The following is a 23,229-nucleotide window of genomic DNA, read 5'->3' on the forward strand; positions in this document are numbered from 1 at the left end:
GCATATAAGTCTAAGATTTCTAAATTCAGTACAATTTCTGTTAATATTAGTCACTCTCCAGTCCACTTCTTTGCCTGGATTTTGTATTAATACAATGATTGAAAGAAAATGAAAATATCTACTTCAACATTAGAAAGAAAACATTAAACTTTATTATAGAACCTTTAATTATTAATGTACCTTTGTGGGAGAGGCGAGTCTTCAGGCATAGACAGAGATATTGAATCATGACTCAACTGAAATGTATCAAAATACATTTGATAAACACATGCATTGCTATCAATTATTTTCCTTCTCATTAATGTTAATAAACTAATAAAAACTTAATAATTTTGTATGAATTTTCAAGCAATCTTCATATATCAGTGAACAATAATCACTGATTTAACAAGCAATCTGTATCTCTCAACAAGCATTTCTCACATATCAAAGAACATTATGATAAATCTCTGAATGTACATGTACTTTAAACAATTTAACTGCCTCTTTTAAAATAATAGTACAATTATCACTAATTTTTTTCCATGCAATCCTCAATTATCAGTGAACATTAATAATCAGTTGATCAAGTTTCAGATAAGATCTAACTTGGACCTTAAAGCAGCAATACACAGATCTAAATAAGGATTCTCCATCAAGTGAACTTGTCACAATCAATGATGACACACATACATATATATATTTGGTAAATAAAGGACCATTCAATGTGGGTCACAATGACATCTATACATAGCACAATTTTTGTAGTTTTAAATAAATAAGAAAATTATACATATAGGTACTTACCTGAACAAGAATTCTAGGCCTTTGGGGAGATGGATAAGGAACATCATACATGAAATGTGATATATGTCTGAAAATAAAATAAATAACATCCTAAACATAATGTTATGATTTCATGTAGAAGCTTATTGTTAAAATAATACTGTAAGATTGTAACATTGTTTTGCATTGGATAATTGTGATGTTTATATAGTTTTACATATACGGCTGCTGTCAATTTATAAAGAAATCTCTCTCTTTTTCTCTAAAAGGAAGTTTGCAGTATCATAAATTTGTTCTAAATATTCTTAATTCCTAATTAATATCGCCTAATGGCTTGGGTTATATTTACAAACAACTAATTATATAGGGCCATATAACCTGACAAAAATCTTTATAACCAATAATATACAAAGCAACCTCTGCAAAACAATAACCTTGTTACAATAACAGAATCAAATCTTTCCAAACTAAGATTGAACACTGAATTTAAGTTAACCACTCCACAGTTACACCTTTTACCAACAACAAAACCTTGTCTCCTAAAAGGGGTTGCTATGCAGTGGGTTGTACTGCAGTAAATCAACATTTTTTTTTTTAATAAAGTTTTGTTTTTCAAAGCATATTATATCTTGAACTTGTAAATTTACATGTAATAACAAACAATTTTTAACCCTTAAAATGCTGTAACGAAAACCTTCAGTATAGGTCAGGTCAGCCTTATAGCTTTCTACTTTGACCAGGCTCTAAACAGTTGGCAGAACAAACTTCGCATTAGAAGTCAATCCCGGACAGGTAAATGATAACACACCTACATGAGTAAAGTAATAAATTTACCTTTCTATTGGAACAATATGAGATCCAGTGATAGATATTCTATATAGATAGCTGAGCAATTTTTTAAAAGCATCAAAGAAAGGCCAATGTGACAGTAGACATATGCTCTTATTGGAATGTACAGTCTTCATGATACGGTACTGTTCACGGATATGTTTGTTTTTCAAGCCAAGGTGACGCATCTGTAAATCTGTAAGCTTCTCTTCCGGAAACTCCTCATAAAATGTGATAGCTGCTCCATATACCTTTTATAGTAATGTTTATTTTATTTTGACTGATATAATATAAGGACATGATAGAATAAATCTTTTTTTTATTCAAAGAAATGTTAATAAAGGTTTATAAAATCATCGCTTATCATAGAAATTTAATTACTGTCCTATATAATAACCAAGTGTTTCATTGAAGAAACTTAAGCAAACTTAATCTATAAAACAGACTCTTTAAAAACACTGAGGAAAAGACCATACTTTCTTAATCATCACTAAATTGATACTGTCTTGTTAGTGGTCACATTTATAAACATATAAAAATAATTTTACTTTTTCTACTATACCTAGAGTTGTTTCATGTTATTACATAGAAAACTTTTTAGTGGACTAAGTGAAAATTGTCCTAAAGTCTGTGAACAAGAAACCTGAAAATTGTCAACAAAATTTTGAGGAAATCTTAATTTTAAACCAGACCTTATTCCATCCTATTCCAGTAAGTATGAATGTAGAGAAGACAGGGTAAGGGTGCTGAGCCTTCGCAGACCAGCACTCTATGGAGGCACCCATAGGTAAACAAAACATTGCTACTGACTCAGGTAGAGGAAATTCTGGGTAGTCTTCTTTTGGATAACGATCCAAAATAGCTGAAAATATAAGATTACAAGTCTTGTTAGAAGTAAGTAACAAACAGACAGAATAATTTTTAAAGCAGAGAAAATAATATAGGTTTTTATGGGATCACCATCTTCAAAAGAAAGCAAAACTTTTCATGCAGGATTTATAATAAACTCAGCAGAGGTTCCATTAAGTTTCAAAATTTGGAAGTCAGAGACTGAAAATGTCTGACATTGGAAGTCATATTATAAAGGTAAAGAAGGAAAAGCATTAAATTTTGGAAGTCACAAGCTAAAATCAAGAGCAAATGACTCCAAAACTTCCACTAATGGAAGCCCTTTAAAAAAAAACAAAAAAAAACAACAACAAACTTATGATATATGTCTTAAAAGTGATGCATTTTCAATACAAGAGGGCCATGATGGCCCTGAAGTCGCTCACCTGTATACAGGCCCCCTGAGCGGGGCCAGTTTAAACCCCTGGGGGCCGTTTTATCAACGTGTCGTAGTCTACGACAATTTTTTGTCGGTGTCGTTCGTCTGCGACAACGTCGTACGAGCGTTTTATGAAACGTGTCGCAGACCCTTGTGTTTCTGCGACGTCGCAGCCTTTGTCGTAGACAATAATTCTTGCGAGACACAGTCTAGCCAGTGCGCGTTTTGACGTCACATATGAAATCAAAGTACTTAAAGTACTGATGGAATTTACATGACTATTATCAAACGGATAAATTTACATGATTATTAGAAAATGGATAAATATTTTTTAATGTCATTAAAAGAACAAATTTAGTGAGAAATACAGCATATATTTTCTGCACTCGATTCAACCCTTAAAATACTAAATCACGCTACGGTTCCACCATTAATGCCGGGTCTGTACTGAATGCTAAAGGCACATTATGTCTCAGTCTAATAAAGTTTCTGAACACGGGTTTTGTAACCTTTAAAACTATTTCAAAGCATGCAGCCGCTTATGACTTGAAGCGGTGAATGTAAAATTATCAACCAAAAATGTCAACAAAGTAGTATTTGACTTTTATACAAAATACTATATAACTATCACAACTAAATTGCCAATGCATCGAAATAATAAATTGCTGTTTTGATTTTTTTGTTTATTTCGTTTTTAATTGAAACGAAACACGCTGTTTTGTATTCTGTTCCAATTTGTAATCTTCATGAAATATTTCTATTTAAGTGTCATGTATATTTATTTGTTAGTGTTTTTTCAGAATTATATTAATTGTTTAAAGGTATTTATACATATATTTCATGTAGTATTCTAAATAATCCCCTACTCCCGGCATTGTAAATACAGTTCGGGTACTATATTTTTTCAAGTCTTAAAAAGAATTGAAATACATAACTGGAGAGGTCATCAGACCTCTTCACAGTGTTCAGACCGATTGCTGGCGGCATCCATTTTTGCGTATCTGATTGTAGTGAATGAATCTCATTTATAGCGTAAACATTTTTATGTAAATTATGGGACTTAAAATTGATTAACATACTTTATGCCCGTTTTAGAAAATGTAGAGGAAATGTTTCCGTATACTTACCAAAACATTAACCAAAAATGTGCTTATTGAATTTTACAAGACACTTTTATTTTTGATACTACTTTTAATATAAATATATACATGTGTTTATCATTTATTTTAAATTTAGTTTGATGGCATAACACAAATTATTTCCTTTGTAGAAAAAGTATCGCTTTAAGTATCTCCGGCATATAATCTTTCAAAACATTTTTTTTAAAAATGAAGTGTAAAACAAACTTTCATTATGATACTATATAATAATAAATTCTATTTTGTTAAATAATTGTAATTAATAACCATTCATTGTGTCTTTTATGCAAAAAATATCCCCAAATATTTTCGAATTACACAAATCTCTCACAGCAGCAAAAAGACTCTCGCATGCTTCTTTTTAAAGAAGCAAACTTGTTAATATATCATGCAGTTTGTGCAGACTTACATTTTTGTTTTGCCTGTATTTTTAAAGAAAGTAGTTGTGAATGTGAAAGTATTAAAATTGTAACTGTAGCAAACTTTTGACTTTCATACAAATTACTAAATCATTAACACCGTTCTTGATTGGCAAAAATTAACAGAAGCAAACGTTAGTTCAGGTTAATGATAATGGAAATAAAATAATAAAAAAATAAAAAATAAAAAGATATAAATAAATAGCTTTACAAAATAAAAGCATTTCTAGGGCTTTATGGGCCTTTATGAAAGGATTTTTGCGCGTTAGAAACAATTGTAGCTGCTTTTTTAAGAAACGCCAAAATTGTGTTTAAAGTACTAGCTATCATGATAAAACCAATGATTTGTACATATGATTTACTTAAATGGCACCCAATGTAGTATGAAGTGTGGCGCACATTTTTACCCATTTTCCGAGGAATTCAGTACACACAAGATTTCAAACTATAGATATAGTTTTGTTCCTAAATAAATATATATAATTAATCTTATAGATTTACTATTGCTAAAGTATTGAAATAATGAATTGATGTTTTGACATATTTTCGTAAAGTTATATTAAGCGCACTGCTTTTAAATTGAAACGCCCACGCTGTTTTTGTTGTAATTTATATGAAATAATCCACTTTAAAATGTAGCTTTTTTGTTGTTGTTTTAGTTGTTGTTGCGTTTTTTTACGGAAAACGGATTAATTTTTCTCATAGATTAGCCTGGGTTCCAATCTGTCGATTTTTTACTTGCTTCTTGTCAGCAAATTGACATAATTGAGCCGCGTCATGACAAAACCAACATAGTGGGTTTGCGACCAGCATGGCTCCTGACCAGCCTGCACCTCCGCGCAGTCTGATCAGGATCCATGCTGTTCGCTTACAAACCATATAACAAGTAGAGAAACTGAGAGCGAACAGCATGGATCCTGATCAGACTACGCGGATGCGCAGGCTGGTTTGGATCCATGCTGGTCGCAAAACCCATTATGTTGGTTTTGTCATGACGCGGCTCATATATTGATACTATCAAAACCAAAGATGTTGTGTTACCTATGACGATCGAGTATTAAATAGCGCGTAAGTTATGAATAAGCAAAAAATATATCAACGCATGAATCACAGGCTACTTATACATATATATACGTATATCTCATGTAGTTGTAGTATACTAAATAACTCCCCATCCGGAATTGCAATTTACGTAGTTACAGTTCGGATTCTAGATTTTTTTAAAGATTTAAAATGCATAATTAATACACCATGCAAATTGTGCAGACTGTGCAGACTGAATTATTATATGTACACTGTATATTGCAGTTTACCATAAAATTTGATAATTTAAACATTAGTGCTTTTCATCCACGGTAACTTTTAGTTAATGTCGCCTTGTCTTGTTGATCTTTTTTATATTCTATTGACTTTTTTTTCTCTTTTTAAAATTGTTTTTCCGGAGTCATGACCACGGTAACTTTCCTGTGTCCTTTATTTTATACCATATGGGTTTCTTCAAAGAAATATCTAAATTTATGTAAAATCTAGTTAAAATATTATGATTTTCCAATATTAATGTGAAAGAAAAAAGATGTGAGTTAATTTATTTTTTATTCTGTTTTCCGTAGACATCTTTGGAACTCATTATTAATAGAATAGAGTATGACCGTAAAGGCATATTTGCTCCAAACGAACGATATTTTAGACATTTTTATAGGGTATAAGATTTGTATATTCTGTCTCTTTCTTATACTTAGAGCGCATGTATAAAGTCCCTTAATAAGCGATTGACATTAAAAGAAAACAAATTGAAATATGTTGTTTGTTTTTATTTTATTCTGAAAAAGTTATTTCATAAAAATTAATGTGCTGAGCATACATGTTAACAGTGATCGCCAGTCTTGACGTTACAGTAACATCGTACGACAGCCCTAACCCTGTCGTAGAGCTGCGACATTTTTTACGACGTCGTAGGCTACGACAAACGTTGATAAAACGGTCTTAACGTTCTGCGACATGTCTGCGACAAAAAACTAGTCTACGACGTGTCGTAGAGCGTTGATAAAACGGCCCCCAGGGCTTTTATTTGAACAAACTTGGTAGCCACCCATTAGAAGATGTTTCATGTTAAACATCTAAGGTCTAGCTCGTTGGGTTTTTTAATTGAAGATATTTTCAAATTTTTTCTTTACACATATAGTTAAAAACAATGACACCCCTGGGGCAGGGCCAGTTTTGACCCCAGGGCTTTTATTTGAACAATCTTTGTAGACACTTACTAGAAAATGTTTCATGCTTAATATCTAAACTCTAAATATTCAGGTTTTTTCAAAGAAGATTTTTAAGTTTTTGCTATACACATATAAGGAAAATTAATGTCCCCCGGGGCGGGGCCAATTCTGACCCCAGGGCTTTTATTTGAACAAACTTTGTAGACACTTACTAGAAGATGCTTTGTGCTTAATATCTAAACTCTAGCTATTTGAGTTTTTGCAAAGAAGATTTTTTAAGTTTTTGTTATACACATATAAGGAAAATGAATGACCCCCGGGGCTTTTATTTGAACAAACTTGGTAGACACTCACTGGAAGATGTTTCATGCTTAGTATCTAAACTCTAGCTATTTGTTTTTTTTTCAAAAAAGATTTTTTTCAGTTTTTGCTATACACATATAAGGAAAATCAATGACCCCCTGGGGCGGAGCCAACTTTGACCCTAGGGCTTTTATTTGAACAAACTTGGTAGACATCCATTAAAACATGTTTCATACTTAATATCTTAGCTCTAGCTCTTTCGGTTCTTTAAAAGAAGATTTTAAGTTTTTACTATATGCATATAGGGAAAATCAATGACCCCCTGGGGCGGGGCCAATTTTGACCCTAGGGCTTTTATTTGAACAAATTTGGTAGACACCCATTAGAAGATGTTTCATGCTAAATATCTTAGCTCTAGCTCTTTGGGTTCTTTAAAAGAAGATTTTTAAGTTTTTACTATATGCATATAGGGAAAATCAATGACCCCCTGGGGCGGGGCCAATTTTGACCCCAGGGCTTTTATTTGAACAACCTTGGTAGACACTCACTAGAAGATGTTTCATGCCAAATATCTGAGCTCTAGCTCTTTTGGTTTTTTAAAAGAAGATATTTTAAGTTTTTTCTTTTGGTTGCCATGGCAACCACAGTTCTGCATGGAATTAAATTCTTTGAACAATTTTCAAAGGTGACCACCAAATAAACATTCCTGTGAAGTTTGGATGAAATTGGCTTAGTGGTTTATGAGGAGATGTTATTTAAAGTAAAAGTTTACAGACGCCGGACGGACGCCGGATGAAAAGCGATCACAAAAGCTCACCCTGTCACTTTGTGACAGGTGAGCTAAAAAAACAACATTTGGGCCACATCTATTTCCAAATGTCATGTTAAATTCTACATTGTTTTTATTCTCCTTCAGTCATTTTCATGATGATGATCTATTATGACTATTTTAATGGTTATACTATTGAAGCAATTATGGAATCTAAGTCGCAATACAGCTGCCCACTAGCAAATATCTACTGACATTATACAATGTATTATTTGATTATGGTAATATGTGTATCCAAGTAAATGTATACCCATTTATAAGTATTTTATGACTTAATCTATAAGTATTCTATGATAATGAAAACTTAAAATGACACCAAAAAATGGGAAAAAGATAGATCCGCCAGAGGCAATAGAAACAACAAAATTGCATGAAAATTGCTGAATCATTAGATAAAATGAAAACGAGCAACATGTTATACACCTCTAGCAACTGTTAAAGAGGTTTCCATCCTTAACACTAAATGTGCTAGACTCAATCATCCCAAAGCATAAAAATATCACAAATCTGAGATTAAGGTTGCCACACAGCACTTACCACCTGCTGTTGACAGGAAATTAGGAGTCCCCCCGGAAGCAAACAAAAACTACATGAAAATTGCAAAATCTTTTAAATATGTCTATTAAGTGCACCATCTTAAATGCCCACTAGCACTGGCAGTATTTAATTGGCCGTATTTAATTAATATTCACCATTAATGTGCTGAGGATTCTTAAAAGATTGACTTATTTTTTCTGTCATAACATATCTATACAATCTGAAATCTTGCACTGAAATTTCGGATCATACAAGAGCACAGTAAACCTGAAGATCTGTAACCTGTATCTCGAAACTATTTTAGCAATTTGAATTTTTTGTTTTATTACATATAATTTTATAATGTACCAATTTCAAATGGCAAGTCTATCACTTTACTTTTAGCTAAAAAATTGTGTTCTACATTCAGCTGAAAATCTTTCAATTTCACTTATAAAAAGGAGACCTTTTCCCACTTATGTAACAGCAATGAAAAACCTAAGTAGAATCATAATTCTACCATTACTAAGCTGGGCAGCTCACAAAATTATCTTTTTTCAAGCCATTTTAACATATGATATAACAACCCAAAATTCTCACCAAAAATTTTACAACTTAACCTTTTGAAAAAAGCATATTGCATATTTGTAGCCAAAATAATGGCTATATACATTTCCACAAAAGTATGAGTGCTGAAACTGAAAGTTCAAAATTTTTCCAACATTCAGGTAAGATAAGTTTGTCCAAAATCATTGAACCACGACCAAATTCAAACTTAAACTGCTTATTCCTAAGATGTATCTATATTATTTTCAAAGTGAAAGGGACATAACTCTGCCAAAAAATCATCGAACCATGACCAAATTCCAACTTGACCTGCGCGTTCCTTTGACATATCCATATGTCAATTTTGAGTTGAATATGTAACACTGTTGGGTTGATAATGAACAGAAACTGTAAATTTCATATCATTTTCAAAGTGAAAGGGGCATTACTCTGCCAAAAATCATTGAACCATGACCAAATTCAAACTTGGCCTGCGCATTCCAAAAACATATCCATATGTCAAATTTGAGTTGAATGTGTGATACTGTTGGGGAGATAATAAACGGAAACTGAAAATTTCATATTATTTTTAAAGTGAAAGGGGCATAACTCTGCCAAAAATCATCGAACCATGACCAAATTTAAACTTGACCTGCGCATTCCTTTGACGTATCCATATGTCAAATTTGAGTTGAATGTGTAATACTGTTGGGGAGATAATAAACTGAAACTGAAAATTTCATATTATTTTCAAAGTAAAAGGTGCATAACTCTGTCAAAAATCATCGAACGATGACCAAATTCGACCTTGACCTGTATTTTCTCATGACATATCCATTTGTCAAGTTTGAGTTGAATGTGTTGTATTATTGGGGAGATAATGAACGGAAACTGAAAATTTCATATTATTTTCAAAGTGAAAGGGGCATAACTCTGCCAAAAATCATCGAACCATGACCAAATTTAAACTAGACCTGCGCATTCCTTTGACATATCCATATGTCAAGTTTGAGTTGAATGTGTTGTACCATTGGGGAGTTAATGAATGGAAACTGAAAATTTCATATTATTTTCAAAGTAAAAGAGGCATAACTCTGCCAAAAATCATTGACCCATGACCAATTTCGAACTTGACCTGTATTTTCTTATGACATAATATTATCTATATGTCAAATTTGAGTTTAATATGTGCAACGGTTATTAAGATAATGAACGGAAACTGATGATGACGGTAGGACGGAATGACGGAATGACGGAACAGGGTAACACTATATGCCCCTGCCATTATATGGCAGGGGCATAAAAATTAAAAGATTTCCTTACCTGGCTTGTAGGCTAATATATCAATTTTTGTCATTGCCTTCTTGTAACACAGGAAAACATCAGAACCAACCTGCGTAAATACATGAAAATCACATTTTCCTTAACAACATAATGTACATTTACTTATATGCACACCCAAACCTACATTATATGCTAAGAAAAATATTACAACTATCACACAAAAACAGGATTTCAAGAACGTTTAGCCAAAATCAGTATATTAATTATTTATCAGATTATTTAACTATGATAATAAAATTTCAGCAGATCTGAAACAAAATCTATTGATTTTTTTTTAAAAACAAACTTCTTTTAAATTGCTAATATCTATTCAAAATTTATGAAATAATAACATTAAAATGAGTGTCTATGGATGTTTGCCCCCAATTAAAACTTACCAGGCCTCTGTTTAGATTCTTACTAATCTGGCAGTATGAATGAGGAGGACTCTCACCCTACAAACAAGAAATTGAACATAAATACATACAGTTTCATTAAACCTTTTTCAATGATATATCAATGGGCAATTACCTGGCTTACAAGTGTTTCTCTTAGGTTTGTTTTCATAAAAGTTATCACAAATAAAATGGAACTTGAATTTCCCTCCTCCAGTGTGAATGAGCAATCAAATGCATTACACTTTTCATCTTAAACTACAGAAACAATGGAAACCAGTCAAATATTAAACATTACCGTCAAAAGCTTGTCAAGGGGTATATACGTTTAGGAAAGTTATCAATAAACTATAACTTGTGTAACTTCTCACATATCATTTTTTTTGTTAACTAAATTGTATGAACATTTACGATACAGCAATTTAATGGTAAATGTATTGTTGTATAGAGAAAGTATTGAACATTTTTTATTACCTTGTTCTCTATGATAATACAGAGATCAACTACTGCTAGCATATCACTAGGGGCATTCTCTGCCGCCCTTCTGTATGTAATATACGTCCTCCCATTATTACTGTTGTTAACGTTTGCTGGTGTACCGAAGTATGTTGTATGTATAACTTCACATCCCGACATTAATCGTTCCTTACCCTCATACAATACGCTGTCAATAAAAAAAAACATGTAACGTAAAAAATGCTTCATTTCTGAAATTATTGGCACATTTGAAATATTCTCTCTTCACAATTATTAAACCTTTAATTGTATATATAGTAAAAATACAATTATTAACTTCAAACTTATTCTAAAAACACTGCCACTACTTTTTTTTGAGATAATGTATCAAAACACTATTCCCTTTGTCATTCAAGGGAAGCAGTGGCCTAGTGGTAAAGGTATCCAACCCTAAAGCAAGGAATCATGGGTTTGAGTCATACTAGGGTTGTCACATGACACCAGTACTGTTTAGTTCAAGCTTATAATGAGTTCTTCAAATAACTTTATAAGCTACTAGGTTTCATCACATTAGGCAAAAATAAATAATTTAAATCTATCACTTGTCTAAATTTCACAACAAATCTACAACAATGAAAATACCTTCAGAAAATTGTCTTTGCTTTGATTTCAGTGATTTCAATCACCCTTATAGAAATTTTCAAGATTGAAAGACAAGTATTTTATATTTCTATTAATTTGAATTTTTCTATGTAAAATGCTTTCCATAGCAACCAAAGTTTTAGAAGGAATCAAATATTTTGATCTGTTTTAAAACAGGGCTATATTTCATATATTGGTGTCCTATTCTTTGTTTTCATAAGAAAATGGACATGAATACATGTGTGATAGAAATCCTTCAGCTTCTTAAATATTTCCTATCTGTGTTGAGCTGGGGATCTATCAATTTATCTAATATTGCAATTGAAAGGTGCAAATATATCACTTAGACTGAACAAACTGGGATATGTAAATAAAACTTAAAATATATACCCGACATCAGTAAGAGGCGGCTTATCCCTGCTACGCCTATAACATATGTACATCTCACTCCCACGTATACTACCATGGTTCAAATCTGCCGGATATTCATTAGGTGTTTTGTCTAGACATTGGTATCCACGTGGTATACGTTCACCAAGTGATTTGTTTATCACACTGATATCTGTTATAGGATCTTGCTTATAAGTAGACTTAATCGCAGCCTCATTTGAAAATTCCTCTAGAGGCAGCGGGTTGTCCGGTAGCCCTGCTACGACAAAGTAATCAGCAACCCGACGACCGTCCATCTCTGAAATGCAGTCAAAACTAGACATCTTAAAATCAATGCCTTTGATCAAAACCAGTATTTAGCTGGGATTTTAATTCTATTCATACTTGAAATCAAAGGCATCTGTAATATGACAGTTTAAACTTTTGCATGATAAGGTTTGTATTTCTAATAGCTTTTTTTCACCAAGAGTTACAAAAGACTTTTAACTGATTCAAAACCTCATATCTAATAAGAACACGCAACAATAAGCATGATGGTGATATCAAAATATCGCTAGCACTAGGTGAACATTAAGATCTATTTTTTGAACTTATTCCTTTTATGTTAACTTAGACATACATTGTATATCAAATGATATAAAAACGAGAATTTGTAACTGAGTAACCAATGCCTCCCCCTGCCCACCACCTAAAATTTACATGAAGTGCATGATTTCAAAATTTTGAGGTATGGATCTGGCCTTTTGGTTCAAAATCTTGATAAATACAAGATCTGCACATGAAACAATAAATTTATCTTAGAAATATAATAACAAGTCACCGCAAGGGTGGGGGTGGGGGGGGCCATGCTCAACATTTTCTTACTTAGTTTTGTCATATGACTGCCCAAGAATGAATCAATTCCTAGGTAAATAAATAAGTTATGAAAATTTCAGCAAATTTCAATAACTTGACCTTGACAGTAAAGGTTACTTAAAGGTGACAAAATTCACTAATTTTACCTTATGTGCCATGGTCAAACTAACTTAAGGGCAAGGTCAAGTTCAATTACATTTTCTTTAACGTCTTGAAGTATGAAGAGTATGTATGTATAGTTACTATATAACATTTGTATAATAATGTGAAATAATCATTGTAAATTTTTCATGTTGATTTTTATTTTTGTCTGCATCAGTATTTTGTGTCACCACTAAGTTCAAGAAAACTATACTAAATTTAAGTATAGTGTGACGATACTGTGAAACAGTGATGTTTTGTAAAATGACACCAGTTACTTTCATATTATGTCATTTGAATGCTTCAGCCTAAAGGACTAAAAAATATGGCAAAAATTAACACTCCTCGTAAAATGATATTTTGATTGCCTACATTAACTGTATTCATCAATCAAAATAATGTGGGTGAATCTACACAATTACATATTTGAAATATTCTGAATTCTTTAAACAAGCTATTTCTGAGTAAAACTTCACATAAATCTACATTAGCCCGACATTTCAACAACATTCAGAAAAAAATTTGTGGATGGTTATTTCTCAGCAGAGTTTTCATAGCCATGACTTCAAAACAGTGCATGGCATGAATAGATTGCATTGAGATGTGTGTGTCAAATTTTGTGTGGGACTCAAATTTTCATCAGTAGTTGAGTATATATATATAGCTTAGATATTACCAAACTACTTAACTCACTCTGTTACTCGTTCATTCATTATTTCACTTCTTAATTCACTCATTTATTCAATGTTTAACCTCTTAATTCATTCATTTTTTACTTCTTAAGTCAGGTCAGGACAGGTCATCAGTTCAATTCAGTTCACTCACACACTCACTCGTTCAACTCACTCCACTCACTTATAAACTCATTTATTCCATACTGATGCTCTGAAAATGGAATTTCACACCTTATTCATTATCAATGATCATTTCACTCTCTTTCGATTATAATTACTTATTAAAAGATAAATTCATTCATGACTCAAGAATTTAACTTATTATTCATCAATGATTTTGCTTCTTAACTCCTTCATTCATGATTTTGCTCGTTTATTCAATTATTTCCTAACAACACTCATGATGCCATTCACAATTTCATATAATATCAGTTTTGTTCATGATTTCACACATTTACTAATTCATTCTTGATTTCACACTTTCATTCATTATTTCAAGCCTGGGCACACCTACCTCACTCATTTATTACATAAAAAATTCAATAAGTCAGTAACATACATGTTAGAATATTGTGAGAATTATGTGTAGGAAAACATGTATGGAATTTAAGTAATGAATCAATGACAGACATTGTGGTCACACCTGGAGTATACACTACATAACACAATCCCTTCAGCTCATAAAACCTAATATATATACTACATTAAATAACCATACTATCATAGTTGACTTGCTTTATAGGATTTAAACTGACAATCACTGAATCAGTGACCTTGAAAATGCAAAATATGCTGGTATAATAGTTAACATCATAATTTACAGCATGTAAAATGCATTCATTTTCATGAAAACCTATTAAATGATAAAGATCTGGAAAACAGCAATATTTCACAGCGTACTGTATAAAATGTAATAAACCTGTTTTATTATTTACAAAATTCAGCTCTGTGGCAGTTACTTGTTTCAAACTCATATTATCAATATTGTAGTTCACCAAGTCCCCGACAGCGGGTTGTGTGTATTTAACAAAATCTTCCTTTTCACATAATCAGCAAGACGGCCTTGTTGACCTAAAGTCAGCAAATTCAACATGGCGTATATCATTATTCATAACAATTTCTGCACTGACTGAACCCTTTTTCATTTAAATCTTTTCACAATATCACATTATATAATGAAAAACAATGCATGTATATAGCACTTGTAAATATTAACCATTTTGTCATAAATTGTATTGATAACTTACGTCAAAAACTTCTTGCTTCAAGTTGTCACCATTTTTGTTTTTTAATTAGTCATGTAACATTGTACGGAACAGAACTTGTAGTATCACTTATATCTACTTGTGAACATCTTCATAGGTCAAAGGAAAACACTTCATAGTGACGTTCTTATATAATTACATCAATAACTTCCTTGTTTGACAATCTGAAATATAAACAATATCATTTATACAACATCTCCATCACATTTAATTTGATTGAAAAAATCTTATCCATTAACTATAATTTATCTTAAGACATCTGACACTTTGCCTTAATATCATTTTAAACACCCAGTGATAATGCATAAGTATTCCCACCCCCTCAAATATAAAATTAATACCAAAAACTAGAGAAGTACAACCACCTGTGGTTTGTAAAATCAAAGTACTGCAAGTACTTATATGGCTAGTGCCTAAGAAGGCTAGCAGTAAGTCTTGCTACTTTCCTCCCTTTTTCCCCTTTTCATATAACAACATACATACATGTTAACTACAAAACAACTTTAAACAACTAGAGTTCAGTTGTATTTTTAACACTTTTATGAAAAATAAATTAAAATGCTCATTTTTCTTTTGAATAAAATGTACTTTCTGATAGTATTAATGCTTAGATGCCTGTAATAACATGAGCTGATTGATATTTGAACCGCTTTCAAATTATAGTGGATAATTCCAAATTTTATTACAAATGTATATATGGTAAGCATGGTAAGGACGGACTGAAGCTAATCCAGAGTACATTTATCACCACAGAAATACATGTAATGATAGGAAAATACATAATTATAATCTTAGGAAAAGTACTGGTAGGCTAAAATATTGTAAGAGAGAGAAATGATAATGATTAATATTATGAAGATATCATAAATTACGTCCCGGCAGATTGTTCAGTATTACAATTAGCTTTCCTACTTTACCTCCGAGATTTCTCTTTACAGTGAGTCAATAAAACGCATCTAAATTTGTTTACATTGTTTCCACATTATCCATATGAAAATCCTAGAAATATCATAATTTATCCGCTTAATCTATATGGACATGCCCTGTTTTGAATATCAAACAGTTCAAGGTTGCCTTTAGCGGTTTTGATATCAAAATGGTTGCCATAAGCAAATTAAATATCAAAATGTAAGTCCAATAGTTTAGTTTTTCAAGGTAAATATTCCAACTTGCAGTGCAGTGGCAGTTAGCACGGATTTTACTACCTGCCTGTCCCTGCAGGGTTGAAAATTCAAAAATCATAGCCCCCTGAGACTGAATGAGAAGGGGTGAGTATTAAAACCGAATAGCTTTACATTTGTTACCATTAACCTTAGCATTCAAAATATCAAATGCAAATATGCCAAGCTTGATTAATCTTCAAAATGAAACATCTATCTTAACATTATAATATTTATCAATATTTATAAAATATTCAGCAAAAAATATTGACTAAAAAAATCTAATGTACTATAAGTATATTTATTACTACTCTATTTATTCATTTTATATTAAGAAATATTTTGCGTATCAAGATTATACATTGTTAGACTTTTAGCATCTGTCAATCTAACCTAATATAAGCTTTTATTCTATAATTCATGGTCTCTATTTTTATTTTCATCATAATATTACATTATGTTAGAAAATGACTTTCATTGACAATCCCTTGGATTAAACCTAAAATACATGTAAATAGCTTTATTTTATGTTTTCCAGACAGAATAATAATCTTATCATGTGGTTAGTAAAAATACAATTTGTATCAAAACATCATCCTTTTTGACATTTCAAATAATAAGAGGTTAACATAATGAAAATGTATACAAATTATAAATGAACAGTATTATTTACATCTTCAACACACATCCTGCAATCAATATTGTGAAATGCCATTTACATCAATGAACAAAACCACCGTCTGTCCATTTATCAAAAACCTTAATGCTCATTTAAAGAGGGCACCACAAACTTTTACTTTATACTCCATTAACTTTATTACATAACACTTTTGACTGTTGGAAAAAAATTTATGTAAATTTAATGCACCTTTTTCTCAGGCTGCCCTTAGTTGCACAAATATTTGATTTAGGCAGGGTTTTTATTTTAGACAGGTGTTCTATTTTAGGCAGGGTTTTTATTTTAGAAAGGGTTTTTATTTTAGACAGGAGTTTCATTTTAGGCAAGGGTTTCATTTCAGGTAGGGGTTTTGAAATGAAGGATTTGCAATTCTGTGACATAATTCTAGTTTGTTATTCATGCCTGCAAGTAAATGTAACAACTGCCTCTGTGGTCGAAGGGTTAGAGTCGATGACTTCTAATCCAGTTACCTCTCTGGCGTGGGTTCGATCCCTGGGAGATGCTTTGGTAGTTTAGCACGGAGGAAGGTAGTCTAGTAGTAGTAGTACTGGTGTAACTCTCCAGGAACAATGGTTAGGAAACTACCCGCCTATATGACTGAAACACTGTTGGGAAAAGGCATAAAATGAAACAAACAAAAACAAAGTAAATGTAACTACCAACTTCTCTTTACAAATCAGAGGTTCCACAATGTTACCATAAACAAATGCCACGGGATCAATCACCTGTACTAACCTAAGAGTAAAATGTTTATGATATCATGTATTGTCTTCTGTTACAGGAAAGTATATACCCAAGACTCAGACATGCACACATGTGTAGATATCTACAGTAATTCAACTTACTGTTAATATACTTGTTCAAAAAATAAAATTCTTATGTCATACAAGGAAACAAAATCAGAACTAGTACTGTCAGGAATTTATTATAAGCTTGTGCATTTTTACATGATAATTATCTAATAATTTGACTACTTCAGCATGTAGACAGAGTAATAGGTGAGATGCCTGCTTTAATGCCTGTGTCAATGACTCATACAAATAAAGGTGCAACAATCAATAATCTACTTTAAAAACTAATTTCAACCTACACACAAATATACACTAGTGTTTCCTATACTTTCACCACCATGACATTGATTTTATACCAGATACCTAGATTTTTTAAAGACCTATTACTACCTTGAACTATGCTACTTTTTAATTGTACTTTTTTGATATTAGGACATATTTAGGGACAGACAGACACGGCCAAATTTATATCCAACACCTTCCCAAATAAATAATTGTGTTCAGTATAGATAATGACTATGATTGACTGGTTTATTTTTCTAATTTTTATGCCTTAACACACTTTGGGTCATACATGTAAATTGTATATCAATTGTCAATCCACCAAGCTGACTCTTCGATAACTAACCAGTAATAATTAATTTCTCCACAAGTGACAGACAACTGATGCCACATGATAGTGAGATACAAATGGCTAATAACCTTTACTGTCAGAGATCATCTGTCACAGATAAATTATGCCTCACCAGAGGATTGGGCCAGCAACCCATGTAAATTGTAAGTGCTGTTTGTAATCTTTGTTCCCAACATAATTTGTTGGTTTTTTACATTTAAAATTTTTCATGAAAATTGGCATTAATCTGGAGGCATGCTGCTTAAAATGTCAGTCTCTGTTTCTCTTTGACAATTTTGTCAGTTATACATGTAACTATCTGACAAAATGCAACTTTAATGAAATCTCTTAAATTAACAATGTAGTGTTAATCATAAAGCTACACTAGTCAATAACACAGATTTCCAAACTGTAAAGATTAAATCATGCAAAACTGCACTACAAAATATATTGTTATTGCTACATATTAATGTGCATGTTGGTGAGTCATATACTTGTTTACAGTTGTAGTAGTTGCATTATTAATATCATATCATACAGGTATGTACAGTTTGAACTAAAAACAAACATGTTTATTTACCCAATTGAAGGAGAATAACTGTTAGACTGTTTATTTTTTATATAATTATGGCAATATCTGCACAGTGATGAAGAGGTAGGAAGTAATTGTAGGTTTAAGTCTCAGGCGAGCTGGGATTTTTTTTGCAGCACATAATACTGATGAAAATCTAAAGAAAATAAACTTTAGCTTTTTTTTCAGTGATAAAGTGACTGGAAGCCAAAATGATATTTCTTAATTCTGTACCATTGTCTAATATTAACCTGTTCACAAATAATGCCAACTGACCTCCACATATATGATTATTTGACATCATGGAATATGAAATGAATTAATTCAACGCATCCCAAAGAATATGCATCTCACCTAAGCCTCAAGCTCAAGAACTTGTAATCAACATGACTGTATAAACCTGCACTCTTACTTTACTATTGAATATATTAATTAAGGTAAAGGTAATATATTCATTAAGAATAAAATTATCATCCAAAAATGTATCTGTTATATATTAATTGCTGCGATTTATAATTAAAACTAGAACTGCCACTGTCATGGCGTGGATTCCCCCACATACCACTTTGTCAGAATCAACATTGGTCATTAAGAGCTCAAGGACAACTTCCCTGCCAAATCTGAGGGTAGTAAGCCAGTGCATTGCTAAGTTATGTATTCTACATGTTTTTAGTGGCAAAGATCAATGTGACCATTCCCTTTGACCTACTGACCTAAAAACTGAAACTGCCACTGCATGACTTGAATACCCATCACCCTTTCATGCCGCTTTGTCTGGGATTGTTTTATGATGAATATGATTTATGATAACATATTATAATATGCTTCAAATGTGAAAATGTCAAAATCAATACACTGTGGACATGCATTCTTAAGCATTTGAGCAGACACGCTTATTGCAGTAAAAGCCCCTGTGACCTTGACCTTTGACACTGTCACCTTAAAATCAATAGGGGTTATCTACTAGTCATAACCAACCTCAATACCAAATATGAAGACTGTTGACCAAACATTCTTAAGTAATTGACTAGACAAGCTTCTTAACCTTTGACCTGGTAACCTTAAAATCTACAGGGTTTATCTACTAATTATGACCAATCTCAATACCAAATATGAAGACTGTAGGTCTAAGGAATCTCAAGTTATTTGGTGGACAAGCTTTTTTAGTCAAGGCCCCTGTGGCCTTGACCTTTGACCTAGTGACCTCAAAATTAAAAGGGGTCATCTAATAATCAGGATGACTAACATCCATGCCAAATTTGACGACTGTTGGTCAAAGGATTCTTAAGTTATTTGGCAGACAAGCTTTTTTTAGTTAAGGCCCTGTGGTCTTGACCTTTGACCTGGTGACCGCAAAATCAATAGGGGTCATCTAATAATCCTGACTAACCTCCATGCCAAATCTGAAGACTGTGGGTCAAAGGATTCTTAAGTTATTCTGCAGACAGGCTTTTCTTAGTCAATGCCCCTATGGCCTTGACCTTTACCCTGGTGACCTCAAAATCAATAGGGGTTATCTAAGATGGATTTAACTTGTAAACTTTTCAATTTTTCCCGTTATATGTTTGGAGGGGTAATTTTTACCTATGTTATGGGGAAGAAATATTATTTTGTTACGGGACTGCAGTAGATATTTGGTAGATTGAGGTACTGTGATCTTTTTCCTTTTATAAGAGGTACTGATTAAAGGACCGATTCACAAGCACTAACAGTCTTTCACAATTTTTATAGTGGGTCCAACATTTTTCAGCGATAATTAATGGTCACCCGAGAGCAAAATGTCGCTACGAATTTCTGAGGTGACAATATCCCTCAGCGCGAATTTTACCCAATAAGCGAAAAATCACAACTGTTGTACGAATGTGGCTATGACAATCCACTTATTAAAAGAATCACGATGATCGGCAGACTTTGGAAAAATTGTCAAAGCTGTACTTTATATTATATAGCTTATACACTTCAAAATGCTACTAATGTGCGGTTTTATTGTTTTTATTCACTGGGAATAGGAAGACAACTATCTATTATCTAAATATGAATAAATTACCGCAAACTGGTTCCCAAAAATTGTCTGAGAAGATTGGACAATAATTTCTATATTTGTGAATCTTGAAATGATAGATCTACACACAGGGAAATCTGTCATTATTTTATTAAATCTATATATATAATATAAACAAGGGATACAAGTCATGGCCTTGCACTAACAGCACGGGTTCGTAAAATCATTCATACGTGTAAACTGTATAAAATATCCTCTATTCAACAGTGTTCAATCAAAATTATTGTAGAAGTTAATATATGAACGAGTCATTACCCAAGTTCTACTACAAACACTTCATTTCAATATTTACACTGGCTGTCAAGTTGTCGTCCATTTTGCAGGTGTGTTTATGTTCCGAGTATTTTCATTGGCTGATGAAAATAACGCTATTCGTCGCGGCTATATGCCGTTATTATCCGGATTATTATTATTCATTAGCCAATGAAATTGACAGTTACTAACAGAAGTTGGATTTACGCATTGGAACATACGGGCAACATCAAAATGGAAGCCGAGGATAGAAATTATCAAATCAAACGTAAATTGTTACAATAATTTGTACCAGAAGTTAATGATTGCATCATTAATGGTGGTGGATAATTGATATTTAATCGATTACATGATTAAACTTTCTTATATGAGCATACGTTTGCATAAGATGTCGTTTTACACATGTAATTTTACAAACCGAAATTTTACGAACGTGTGTAAAAATGAAACATGAAATGTTATTTTTAATAATATCTTGTCCATGTAACAAAGTGAGTCATTTTTCTAAATTATCCGATTTATCGATTCGATCTTTCATCAATGTCCAACAATCAGAAGAAAAAAAACTGTTGTATACCGATTTGTATTTACTTTTTCATGAATTGGGCAATTTTGAGTTGTATCCCTTTTTATATTATATATATAGTGGGAAAGGAAAAAAATGACAGAATCCCCTGTGGATCTACATGTATCATTAAATTATACAAGATTCATTCTTGAATATCAGAACTATACTACTGTTTCGCTAGTGTTAAAGAAGCGTTACATTGAAATGAAGCAAGCTAGTAAAAGCATTAGTGTTAGATGTAACTTTCTATTGACAGAAACGAAGCATTGCGATGCAAGGGTCGGACCACCTAAAATATCACACGTTTTCGTGACATGTGTTCCACAAACTATTAGGGTCTAATTTAATATTTTACACAATGCACAAGCGAGTAAAATTTTACAATCAACATAACCTTTTTATTTTAAAACGTCATCGCTCTTTTTCTTCTGTAAGCTCACCATTTAAACATAACTATCGTGAATGTAACAAAAAATGATTTGTTGTCGTCCATTTTGTGGGATGTATGCCAGGTAATCATGCGCAGTTAATCTGTTATTATCTGACTACGAAATACTCTTTTCTCACAAGCTTTCACATTTATTTAAAAGTAAACAAGCTACCTTTCTTTTCTGCTTTGTGTAAATCAAACATGAAATATTATAATGCAATAATCCATTCTCAACAGTGTTTGTTTCCATTCGCATATCTTCGGAATCATTCGTTATGACCGGGAATAGTCGGAAAATTCCGAAAATAACCGGAAATGATCAGAGACCACAAATTGAATGTAAACACCACTAAATTATTTCTTTCTCCTTGTGCAAATACTTCGACGCTCGACGTAAGTTGTACTTACGACCTTATATGACTGATTCAGTTTCAATATCTACAAAGTCTTGCGAATGAAAAAAAATCATGTGAGCACAATTTTTTTATATTTTTCATTTCTTTCTTTCTTTCTTTCTTTCTTTCTTTCTTTCTTTCTTTCTTTCTTTTTCTTGTTTATTGTTATTTTTTCAGCTAGCAATAAAATATATAAATACTCACCAGGATAAAATTTATTTTTACTGTCTACAATGAAACTCTACTGTAAAAACGTAAATCTGGAAAGGGGAGATTTTTCAAAAGCGATGAATTGAAAATTACAGTCTGGATTGAACTGGGTCTGCCCTAGAAAGGTAATATATAAATTGCAACGTTCTAAATGAAAGAATGAAATAAATGGCTGTAAATTTTGTATAAAGTTAAATAAAAAAAGAAAATTAATCTAGGATAGGATTTTCTTTCTTAATTTATTTACAATACAGTTCTTCTGTAGATGTGTTCATAAAGTTATACAAGCACGTTTACGGGATGTCACTTGAGCTATAGGTGCAGATTTGTACCTGACTGTTGGCTGTGGAGTTTTAATACCTAAAAAGTTCATGTATTTCATTTTAAATGGATTAAAGGAAATATTCAAAGTTCTAGCCCAAGTATTGATTCGATCTAGGTTTAAAATAAGATCGATTGCTGCGAATGTCTGTAATCTACGACTAGTTTACACTTGACAATACCGTCCATGAACAGGCTCAATCAAATCGAG

General features: G+C 32.1%; 1 protein-coding gene across 3 annotated transcripts in view; it reads right to left on the minus strand.

Annotated features, from left to right (window-relative positions):
* The window catches only part of LOC132736517 (C-myc promoter-binding protein-like), a 65,812-nt gene extending 43,399 nt beyond the window's left edge, over nucleotides 1-22,413 (minus strand). For 2 of the 3 annotated variants that reach the window (XM_060723655.1, XM_060723654.1), the window contains exons 1-10: nucleotides 22,265-22,413; nucleotides 14,949-15,130; nucleotides 12,032-12,329; nucleotides 11,018-11,207; nucleotides 10,547-10,603; nucleotides 10,149-10,218; nucleotides 2,286-2,455; nucleotides 1,600-1,844; nucleotides 787-853; nucleotides 181-236 (exon numbers count right to left, since the gene is read on the minus strand). In XM_060723655.1, the coding sequence (XP_060579638.1) occupies nucleotides 181-236; nucleotides 787-853; nucleotides 1,600-1,844; nucleotides 2,286-2,455; nucleotides 10,149-10,218; nucleotides 10,547-10,603; nucleotides 11,018-11,207; nucleotides 12,032-12,327 (1,151 nt within the window). In that variant the 5' untranslated portion in view covers nucleotides 12,328-12,329; nucleotides 14,949-15,130; nucleotides 22,265-22,413. Of the gene's footprint in view, nucleotides 1-180; nucleotides 237-786; nucleotides 854-1,599; nucleotides 1,845-2,285; nucleotides 2,456-10,148; nucleotides 10,219-10,546; nucleotides 10,604-11,017; nucleotides 11,208-12,031; nucleotides 12,330-14,948; nucleotides 15,131-22,056; nucleotides 22,242-22,264 lie in introns of those variants that run through there. The other variant, XM_060723656.1, reaches the window with a different exon arrangement.
* Between the last annotated feature and the right edge of the window lie 816 nt (nucleotides 22,414-23,229).

The sequence above is a fragment of the Ruditapes philippinarum genome, unplaced genomic scaffold, assembly GCF_026571515.1.
Source record: "Ruditapes philippinarum isolate M1 unplaced genomic scaffold, ASM2657151v2 ctg625_1_1_1_1, whole genome shotgun sequence".
Lineage (NCBI taxonomy): Eukaryota > Metazoa > Mollusca > Bivalvia > Venerida > Veneridae > Ruditapes > Ruditapes philippinarum.